This window comes from Ceratina calcarata, unplaced genomic scaffold, assembly GCF_001652005.2.
Source record: "Ceratina calcarata isolate Rehan_Ccalc_2016 unplaced genomic scaffold, ASM165200v1 scaffold16.2, whole genome shotgun sequence".
Lineage (NCBI taxonomy): Eukaryota > Metazoa > Arthropoda > Insecta > Hymenoptera > Apidae > Ceratina > Ceratina calcarata.
In genome coordinates this window covers 390,086-401,699 of record NW_017137284.1, presented here as the reverse complement: position 1 = coordinate 401,699, position 11,614 = coordinate 390,086, and the positions used below count along the sequence as shown (strand labels likewise).

At 38.0% G+C, this 11,614-nt stretch overlaps 1 protein-coding gene across 6 annotated transcripts in view; it reads right to left on the bottom strand.

Moving 5' to 3' along the window:
* Nucleotides 1–7,936: 7,936 nt before the first annotated feature.
* Nucleotides 7,937–11,614, bottom strand: part of Tre1 (Trapped in endoderm 1) — a 9,208-nt gene continuing 5,530 nt past the window's right edge. For all 6 annotated transcript variants that reach the window (XM_026819749.1, XM_026819751.1, XM_026819752.1 and 3 more), the window contains one exon: nt 7,937–11,240. In XM_026819749.1, coding sequence (XP_026675550.1) covers nt 10,592–11,240 — 649 coding nt within the window. In that variant the 3' untranslated portion in view covers nt 7,937–10,591. The remainder of the gene's footprint in view (nt 11,241–11,614) is intronic.

Here is an 11,614-nt window from a genome sequence, read left to right as displayed (position 1 = left end):
AATCTTGATATCATTTTATACGTTTCGTTTTATTATTATTATTATTATTATTATTATTATTATTATTATTATTATTATTTTTTAATAATTATTTATTTAACTGAGTTCTCGTTCGTAATATAATCGTATTAATATATTTTACCACACGTATGTGTTACATTGTTAGAAAGTTTTAATACGCAAAACGTCGAGGTCGTGGGGTTGGTTTCAATTAAAATGATTCATAATAAAAATAACGACTCCTATGAAACAAAAGATAAATATGAAATTCAATATTTTATGATTTAATTAATTTTGAATTACGCCTGATTTGTTCTTTATATACTACAATATATCTAGTTATTTTTGTTACGAACGCTTGTCTGTTTTCGTACATACGTCAGAATTGGCCATTTCTTAACATAAAACACGAAACAAGTCATTAAATCAAGTAAACCGATAGACTTACATATTTCAAAATTATAAACTATCTTTTATATCTTATTCGGAGACTGTCAGGTACACTTTTGTAACTGTACAGCGTTACTAATAATTTTGTTCCCATTTCGGCTAACTCTAATCGGAAACCCGCGAATTCTGGAGATACGCAGATCGTTAAGCCAAAGAACATGGCGAGCTCGCGATTGTATATAATTTATGTTCTCCAAACTGTAGGTAAGAATAAACATTTGCAATTGATTCGGAGATTAAGGCTCGTCGAGAAAATGTGAAAATATTGTGATAAAAACGAATACAGTAGAGCCTCTTCATAAATAGTAATTAAAAAGAAACAAATCATAATTTAATTTTCTGTTCTTCAGATTTTTCATTTGTATTTTTAATGTCCTTATGTCTCATTCTTCTCTGTCCATTCCAATTATTTTTTTTCTTTGCTATCAACGATGTATAATTAGCTTGAATAAAGGAAGCTCTGCTGTAACAAATGTATTAAATGCGGCTGAGATTCAATTGGAATAATCATGAAGATTGTAGCAGTGTTTCGCAGCATGGGCATGTCAACTGATCTTGTTCCAAAATTTCGAATAAACATGAAACAAAAACGATCTTGCCTCTTATTTAAATTCCTCTGAACGATCCCTTGAAAGAATTAAAGCGAATTACAATAATTCCCGAGCACAATAAATGTCCCTAACCGAGCAGAATTAACATCAAGGATATCAGCATACTCGATCTTAATATTGACCCGTAAAACCTGCCTCTTTATATTCAGTCCCAATAAATTTATAACTCGTTAGCAAGCCGGAGTACGAGTTACATTTCAATCGTGCCGATCGAAATTTCCAGCTAAACTCGTTCCGAACTGGACTGGAAGCTTAAATGAAGCCGCTCAACCCTTTTAAGACGAACTCTTCTTTTTGTTTTAGAAAGTACGCGATAATTATTTTACGTGTATTTATTCCGTCGTTAACTTGTATTTATTCGATTATTATCAAAATGTAGATTTTGATGTATTTATAGATAAGTCGAAACTTATAGCGTAGTTTTATACAAAATGTGTTCAGGGTGAGTCGCTTAAGATAGGCCGCCTGAATAATTTCTACATTTTGTAAGATGGGAAAAAATTTTTCAGACAAGAGTTGATCTTCAAATCTCTTAAACACCTCCACCTGCAGAGAAGTTATGTACATCATATAATGTGTCTCTCGAAACCAAACAACTTTTGTTTAAGCCATTTCTTCCCATCTAAAAAAATGTAGCAGTTATTCAGGTCACTTACCTTAAGCAACTCACCCTGTATATGAAATCATAAAAAATATCGAAAATTAAAAATATTTGACGAATGAAATGAATCGAACAAATGTCTATGATTTCATTTTTATAAAGCACTTCTCATACCTTGTAAAATATTTCAATCGTGAATGAAACGTTCGGAAACATCTGCAGTCTAGTAAATACGGCGTTATTACAATCATTGAATCCAGCATGCGGCATGCAACGCTCCTTATCAGGATTACTTTGGGAAAAAAACCCGTTCCGCGAGTTTCGCTGGCCCTTCGACGTCGGTGAAGAAAAACGAAAAATCGCCAGTACGATGGAACGCGTTTGAAAAGATCGGTAATAACCGTAAACCACGCCGGATTATCGGTTCGCGTTTAAACAACGTCACGTCCCTGATTTCGATCGACCGGCACTCGGATTTATCTCCACCCCCTTTTAGCGGCGCGAAGGCGACGCGCATTATTCGGTTGAGAGTCTCGTTGGTAACCGGCGGTACACAGTTCGAAAGCACAATTTGTATGTACAACAGATGATGAAGGAAACGAATTCAATCGAGGTCTCGCAAATGAAATGCCCGTGGATATTGATTTCAAATTGATTTATCACATTTCGCGTTGCAATCATTGGGCGAAGCCGAGAAAACAAGCATTTATTCAGTTGGGAATCGACAATTTTCTGCGATCTGTAGATTGTTAAGAGGTCTCGGTAGAAACCAAATCTTGGTCCTTGAAAGCTTATCGGTTCCAAATTGAATTTAAGTTTGATATACGCAAGGTAAGGAGGCAATCGTTCAAACATATTTTTATCCCTTTTAGTTTCTTTCTCAAAGTTTACACAAACCGCGTGCAATCTCCTCGTGCGACGTAACGAAACTGTGCATCGAATCCAGATAATTATAAAAAATTTTAAACGATATTTTAATTCTAGAGAGAAATACGAGAAGTGATCGCGTCAATAATTTCAGTGTTAGATAATCTTCTAAACCTGGTTCGTTGCATGTTCTCGCGGGGCTCGCAAATCGTTCGGTTGTAACCGAGGCAGACGGGTTTACAGAAATCGTGCGATCGGTTGACTAACGCGGTCGTTTCCTCGCGGAATTTACGATAATCCATTGTGCGACAGGCTCGCCTCGCTCCGGGCAAGTTTACTACCCTACATATTCCCTATTTCGTAGGTTTAGTTGCTAGTAGCCGGTACAAGTATGTACATACTTCCGTCAAGCGGTAATATATACACCGACTTCCAAAGTACATACGCCGTTGCATGAAGCAAGACAGTCTTTATAGTGACAGTCAAAAGTGAGTACATCAGTTGTGATCGCGAGTGATTTTTATAAATAATTCAAAGAGGCAAAAAGTCTCGAAGCAGTTTTCAAACGTAATAAAAGGTACAAATATAAATACCTTTAGTTAATAATTTACTATAATTGGTAATTCGAAAAAATGATTAGATTGTTCGCAGGGATTGAATTAAAGAATCCAGATAATTGTCTGCGGTCAGGATTACAATTGCAAGTTGTACTGTGAGGTTTCGTCGAGACTGTCACTATCTAAGATTTGCAATCCTCTCTTTCAATTTAATATTATAAATCTTAAAATTTTGCCAGTTTTCAAACTCGGTGAAACAGGAAGGAAAGCGAGTGAAAGTCAAATTATGCAAGTGACTCATCTCGATTTACATTTTTACAGTCGTATCAAATGGCGGAGGAATTTATTTTTTATTCTACGAATAGTGGCACATCCTCTCGAGGCAATTAAACAGAAACTCAAATGATATCGGAGCAGTAACAAATAAGGCAAGAACGTGCCGCTATAATGGTGCCTACCACGGTCTAGCAATTTCAATTACAGTTTTAATTGGCCCTCGGCCATAGTAATTACATACATAACTTAATGAGAAGATACCCGACAACTGGAGCGCGAATATTATACTTAAGCAAATGAGGACAGAAAAATTTTACAAAAAATCAAAAGTAAGGATTACTTGAATATTCTTCAATTCTTTTTGAAACCTAAAGCAAGAATATTATACTTGAGCCAATGAGGACAGATAAATTGTACACAAAGTCATAAGTAAGGATCTGCTGGATATCCTTAAATTATTTTTGAAACCGAAATTCAAAAGCCGACTGATTCTTGTCAGAGGCCGAGCATCGGAATTTACACGAACCGTACAAATCACGGAACAACGTTTGATCCGAATAACCAAGAAAACGAACGGCGAGAAGGAGAGCAGAGGGCGAGAGGGAAGAGCAAAAAGGATTTGAACTCGGGCGGGAAGAATCTCTGCGCCATAAAGATTCGTATCGGCCTGGAAACGTCGAGTTACTCACCTCTTCGGCTGCCAGCATCCCCCTTCCATCCTCCTGTTCTCCGGCCTCGCGGTGCAACCCCGCGCGGAGCGAAGAGGGCTGGGCACCGAGGGCAGTGGGCGTCCCTTTTACGAGATTTACGACGATTTAATCGTACAATTAATCTAACACCTTGTTGCAACAACACCTCGTACCGCGTATCTCCGACTCTCCGCCACGATTCCGAGGGTTAAGGTAGAGGGGAAAAAAAAATCAGAGCCGCCTCTGCTTCAGGAAGGAAGAGGTGAAGAGGGTTACGCCGCGGATCGACGGAGGGTTCGCTGCCTCTTCTCCGATCTATCGTGGCTGAATCGCTGCTTGGCAGAAAAGGAGTACCGGCGTCGTCGGCGTAAAAGGAAAGTACAGTCTACGGTCAAGATCGTGTTGCTGCTATTTTCCAAACCGACGTCTAATGAGTACATTTATGTTCTCGAAATATGCGAAATATCGAAAAACGAACAGCACGATATTGCATGATCAATTAAAATCAGTTTACTCTGTTCCAGTGAAGCTCTATATAAATTTCTTATTAGATTACTAATATTTTTTAATCAAGAATCTAAACATGTATAAAAATATTTATCTTATTATACTTTCATCAATTAATCTTGCATTATGTTTTTCAATTATGCGAAATATCTAAAAGCATGATACTGCATGCTCAATTAGAATCAAGTTATTTTGTTTTAATGAAAATGTATAAATTTCTTGTTTGATCACCGATATTTTTTAATCGAGAATGCAAATACGATTAGAAATATTTATCTTGTCACACTTTCATATACTAATTAAATTTGCAAAGGAGATAGTTCTTATTCCACGCTATTGAATCTCGTCGTGCAAGTGCGTCACTTGAACATGGTTATCATAAAACCGTGATATTCTACATAATACTTATCGTGGCTGGATTCGACTCGACCGCCTTGAATTTAAATGCCTGTTCTTCTTAACTGGTGGGCGTAAAACAATTAAAATAAAGTATTTAGTTTACAGTTCATGATAATACTTCCTATCTGTGATCTCGCTTATGAATCCTCTTCGTATAGAATTTTCACGATTCGTAAATGGCAAATCTGTACGACTACCATTGCATTAAATAAATCTGTGAAAAATGCTTGAATAAAAAGAAATTTCCAAAAATGGTAATAAATAAATTTTACGGTTGGACGAAAATATTCGGGTCACGCGAGGCCAGCGATTGTGCATCACCGAGCGTACAGCAACGTACGTAGAGTACCTACTACATAGTTAACGTAAAATAAATGAATCCTCCGGTTATTTTATCGGGCCGGCATTGTTTCGCGATCTGAGACCGGTCCCGTGGCCGCCGACACTCTGCTTAAGCAGATGTAATTTAAACGTGGACGTGTTCCGCTATGGATCGGGAAAAATCGGTATCGTGCCTGTTTTAACGCTCGCCGAGATAACGAGTCGATACAAGGGTGGCGAACGTAAAAATGATTGGCCGCAAATATTGCGAGTATGCCTACATGTGTACCTCCTTTCATTTCCATTGCCAGTTCATCCGAAATCAAATCTTTCAAACAATGAATTGGGTCTTTTCATATTTTCCAAATATTTTATTACATGTAGTGCTTTTTTATGTCAAAGTCTGCAGATTCAATCATTAACTAATTGATCTATTACTAAATCATAACGTAGTATTTAAAATACAAAAAATTGATATGGGGAAGAATTAGAAAAATGAAAAAGCGAACAGGTTAGCACAAACAGGAGCACAGAAGGATTTAAATATGCAAATACAACAACAAGAAACAGCAGATATAACCCAAGATACAAAACAATTAGAGAAGAACAAAAGCTGGAATACTTAAAAAGAGAACACAAAGGAGGAGCTCAGAAGATGCTGGCAAGATTTAAATGTGGGAATGAAGAAAAGATTACTAGATATTGGAAAGAGGCACTAGAAAGCAAGTGTCATGTATATCTAAATGAGCCTTATTGCTGGGACACATAGCTGTGTAGTAGTAGTGGTAAAGGTAGAAATATCGATGAGAGAAATTTTGAGAGGAGAGGAGGCAGGGGCTAAATGAATGCGAGAGATATAGCAACTACGGAAGGCTGCAACAGAAAAGGAAAAAACCGATACGTAAACCAACGAAAACTATAGATATCAAATATTATAACATTATATGAAGACAATTATTGTATTTTATCACCAAACGAAATAACCAATTCCTGCACCTTCTATAAAAAATGGACAGTAGAATTGCTCTACCAGTTTGATAAAATCGTTTTTAACTTCTATCTCCATTAGTTAATCTGACCTGTATTATAATGACAATAATTGGTTCCATTAATTCGATATGATTTTCGCGTGAAACCGATCGACTTTTCCGGCGCGTTCATTAAGTCGCGCGATAGCCGTGGAAGCGCGGAACGAGCGGCGAGGTGTTGCACCTGCGGGGCCGCGTTTGCACCTCCCGGAGAGGAGGCCGCGCCGCGCGAGAGAGTAGAAGCCGTGTGTGCACGTGCACGGGGACACCCACCCCCGCGAAAACGAGCGGATCCCGTAAGTACGTGCGTGTGTCCGTACGTAAGACCAAGGACAACAACATTCTCCGCGAAACTAATTGCCAGGTAAGTATATACGAGCGGCGAGGCACGATCGAGCTGAACACGCGCCGGTGTACACCTTCGCTATTCGCATACACTCCCGCCCATAAGTCTTAGAACTTGCAATTATCGATGAACCAAAAATAAACCCAAATTAGAAGTAATAGTCGTAAATTTGGAAAGGAATGAATCTGTTCGATAAGTTTTATAATATATGCAATTTTCATATCCGAACATCTTTTGGAGGAATCGTTGCATCAGTCCAAATGTACTTACTGACAAAAAAAAATAAATAAGTGACACAGCGAAATATATTATAGCGAAAGATGTCAGGAGTGAAGGGAGACTTGGTAAAAGACGAATGAGAGATGTATTCGTGTGTCAAAGGAGAAATATTAACGGGAGAGTGATAAGATTGACGAAATTAATAAGGAGCGAGGTAAGAACGTGAATAATGAGACCACCGTGAAAGACAGATAAAAGGAAGAACGGTGTAAGTAATAAACGATACGCAGGGGACAATGAACGGTACATCGAGGAGTTAAACAATTATTCGTTGCCATCGCAATCAATTTGGAATTTATAAAATGTATATGGAAAAACTTTCTTCTGAGGAAGATTGAAGTCACGACGAAAAATCATTTTGTCAAAGGAGGTGAAACAATCTTTAAATCAAAAGCAGAGAGTGTACTGAAGTAATTAATTAACCGTTTTCAAGAAAAATAGGAGGAACCTGGACGAAGTAAATGTCCACGCAGAAAAATCGCCGGGTAAAGGTATGAAATAACAGAGAAAAGGAGGAGAAAACGGACGAAGAGGGAAAATGCGAGTGAGGAGAGGAGCAGAGAGGCCAGATCGAAGTACAGTCCGTATAGGATAGAATTTATTGCGGGGACCGGGTTGGACCGGGTCCTGGAGCGACAGAGAGGGGTGTACTTGTACCAGAGCGCATAATTTATGCTCTCATTATGCGACAACCGAGATTCATTACGGGCAACAAGCATTGTCGCGCCGATTCGGAGATCGATCGGGACTCGGTAAGTAAATACACGAACGATCATCGAATCAGTAGTGGGCAAGAAATATTCAATGCAAAATAATAACGACGCGTACGAATTATTTTTCGCTCGAGTTCAATGTTGAATTTTGTTCTCGTTTCTTTTTCATTGAATAAAATTAATTATTATTATTTGAAATTATACGATATTTAAAATACGAACTGCATTCCATAATAAGGATTTGATTATTATAGTAAGTGCAAGAATCAAAGTGCCAATTGGATTACGTATTCATTACTTTATACGCATTTTAATTACGAAATCATTCGAAGCTGCCGATCAAACGCTATTCGAGACGATTAATCTCTTGCGTTTTTATCCATCTCGCGATCCCGTGTATCTCATCTTTCCATCGAAAGAAGGTTAATCCCTCCCTCCCCCTCTTCTTTGGGTTCCCACTTATCGCCTTAACCCTTCGACCTCGCGGTTAATTCCCTCATGTTCGATGCCTCAGCTTCTTTTTTTCTCCATTTCCTAAACTCGCCTCTAGCATAAGCGACATTATTTTCATAAATAACATAAATGCATCTCATATAACTAATAAAATTTCCAATTTTCAATCTGCGTTTATATGAATTTCATTATTTTGTATTGTATGCTTCTCCACTAATAGATACAATATACACTCTTCCACCAACATGAGCAAGAACGATAGTTTTTAAAAATCTAATTAAAAAACGAACCGAGCAATTCGAAGATTCGCAAAAATTTTCAGCGGAACGTTCAGCCTCGGGTACTTAAATACATAGTTTGTTTATTCTCTGCTCTCGAGTTTCCTTTTACACCTTATTACCGCGACATGGACACGTTCACCGGTCTTTCTCCGTCGACCCTTTCTAACAACCTTGTCCAGCAAGAATGTGTGTAATCGGTCCCAAGGATGCGGCGTAGAAGAACAGGTCGATAGGTTAACGGGGTTAAGAAAGATAGAACTAATTGCTCGCCAAACGATACCTCATACAAGCATACAAACTGGAGGATAAATAAAAATCAGGAGGATTACCTGAAGCTGCTTAATTAACGACTAAACAAATTCTTGCTCGCTTTGGTCGATGTCTAATAATTTTTGTAATTTACATGAGATATTAATTTTTTTATATTTTTAATAGTCATCAATTTTGTATCTATCAAAGGCAATCTTGTCGTACTGCATTTTTGGAATGATCTCGTCATGCCGAGTTGATTGTCGTTAAAGAACGAGAGAGGGTGGAAGGTGCAAAACCGACGGAGGGTGGAGGCTCTATCGAGGAAACTATCGGTCGTCGTCCGACGACGCCTGTAATCTAGACCCGTAACCACTTGTTCTACGGGCGAGGCGGCGGTGGGTAAGAAAAAACCGGCAGAAAATGAAATACGGATTACAGTGGTTGGCCGAGCCACGATAATGACGGGTAATGTCGACCCGTGTACTCCCCGCTACCACGCCGGATCGGATTCATCATTTTTTCGCGCAACGCCCCCGCCCGCGTTGCTCTAGCCCCCTTCTGTCGTTGGATAAGACGCTTGGTTGATAGAAGATCGTGCCATCCGCCCATTACTCAATAACCGTGAGAAAAACTATAAAAAATAAATAAATTGTCCGGCTTCTTCAAGATTTTATAGTAAATTCTATTTGTATAAAGATTTGTTTGATGATAAGAAATGATTTGAAAGAATACGGAAAGAAAGTACTTTATAAACATTTTTCCTAGAATTTCGCTATTGAATGAATAATGTATCTTATTCCACGTTACGTTTCGAAGAGATTCGATTGACAGGAGATTCGCAGGATTTTCTGTTAGAGGTGGAAACGGGAGAAGGTGCGATCGAAGATTCTGTCGGAGGCGACGAGGCAGCGACGCGACGTGCGAATGCGAACATAAATCCAAATTAGCGGCAACATAACGCAACCGCGCACCTCTATCGACGATACGATTTACAGCGGAGCAAGAAGAAGAGCAGAGCCTCCTCTCTGTCCAGAAGTACGGCGTGTTCACGAATGACAGTAAATTGCACGCTGGCGTATCGGAGTGCTGGATCGGATCCGAGACGAACGCTTCGATTCACGAATGCCGGCGCGGCGCGAAAACTGTACCAGTATTATAAATTGAGTGTCGAAGATGTGCCGATGATAATTCCATTGCAGGTTTCATTGCATGGGAAAACACATTTTCCTAATCATATGTAAAAAATTTAATCTATTATAATCACTAAGTTACTTCGCTCTTTATATTTAATAAATGGATTCAGATATTACTTATAATTTATTCCCTAAAGTATGTACAGTCAAGTGCAAAACTGAACGCATGCTAATTAAAATTGAATAACTTTTCTCAAGTCGAATCTCAAACGACCTGAGTTCTTTTGAGTAGTCAGGTGGATTAATTTAATGTACACATCATTTAATAAACTAATCCATCTGACTACTTAAGAAAACTTAGGTCGCCTGGTCTGACTTTAGAAAAGTTATTCAATTTTATACAGTGTGTGTTCAGTTTTGTTCTTAACTGTATATTTACATGATAATATTATACTAATATTTCATATCTTTTGTACATGTGTTTGTCACTTATTTATATTACGAACTAAAATATTGAATAGATAGAAAAATAATAATTTAATATAATTTTATCAATTGGCTTGACACTATATAGTCAATCTAGTATTAATTATATTATTTAAATTAGATATTTTAATGAATGCCCAATGAATAGAGAGGAAAATCGTTCATAATATTATTGCTTTCCATGTGCATTCACCTCTCTTTCAGTCTTCTTTATCGACTTCTACAGATTATAATAAATTTCAATTAATTTGGCACTGAGGAGTGTTGTCCCACTGCATAAATGATTGTATATGTACAAATCTTAAATACTTAAATAGCAATATGTAATCGAACTGTCAAATTTCAAGTCGCCTGAGGCGATGACACTTTGCTCGAGTGTGAATGCGTCGGTTTGGGCCCTGTACTTGGCGTTTTGCTCGATGCTGAGCACAAAACCTGTCTGTATGCCTCCCTATAAAGTTTATTGGTACCGGCATAAATGAAAGGATTGATAACGGAAGATGCCCAAGCCAGTACAGAAGCTATCACGTGTAAAATCGGGATTTTGATCTTATCGTCGATAACGTTCACTAACATCAACGGCATGAAGCATAATAAGAAACAGAGGAATATGGTCAACATCAGTCTGGTCACCCTGGAATCCTCCCTTCTTTGAAAACCGCCAGCTTTTCTCCTGGACATGCCGACGTGCGCCTCCAGATTCTTTCTGCTCTTCCGCACGCGCCAGTAAATGCAAAGATACGAGACGCTTATCACCACGCAAGGCACGATGAAACCTAAGACGAATAGAAATTTCTTTGGACTTGCACCGTTCTTCTTTAAAATAGTGCAGGAGAACGTGGATGGTTCTAAGCCTAACGTGCCCCAGAAACCGAGCAGTGGCGGTAGAAGTAAAGAGAAACTTAAAGTCCAGATGGCAATCAGCATCAGAATTATTCGTTTCGTGGTGTAGAGTTGCGCGTATATGTCAGACCTTGAGATAAGTATGTACCTGAAATTAATCCCTTCGTCAATTGGAGATTTCATACTACAATCATTAATTATAATCAATTATTATTTAATTGATTTAATAAAATAATCTGTATATAATTAAATTTGAATTCATGTAGTTCAAAGAATTAACTTTCATATATAGAATATTTATAATTTAAAAGGTCTATAATTTGATACGGTAGTGTCATCGTACTTATTATACATACACCTGATCCTATGAGGATGAGACAGGCGAGCAAATTCTACAGGATGCCCTGAAATTAGTGTTAGAAATGGGGAGGAGCTGAGATGATTTTGAACAAACCCCTTGACAAAATCTCGGAAAAATTAAAAACTTTCTTTTTCTCAAAATATCGAAAATTTTTAATTAAA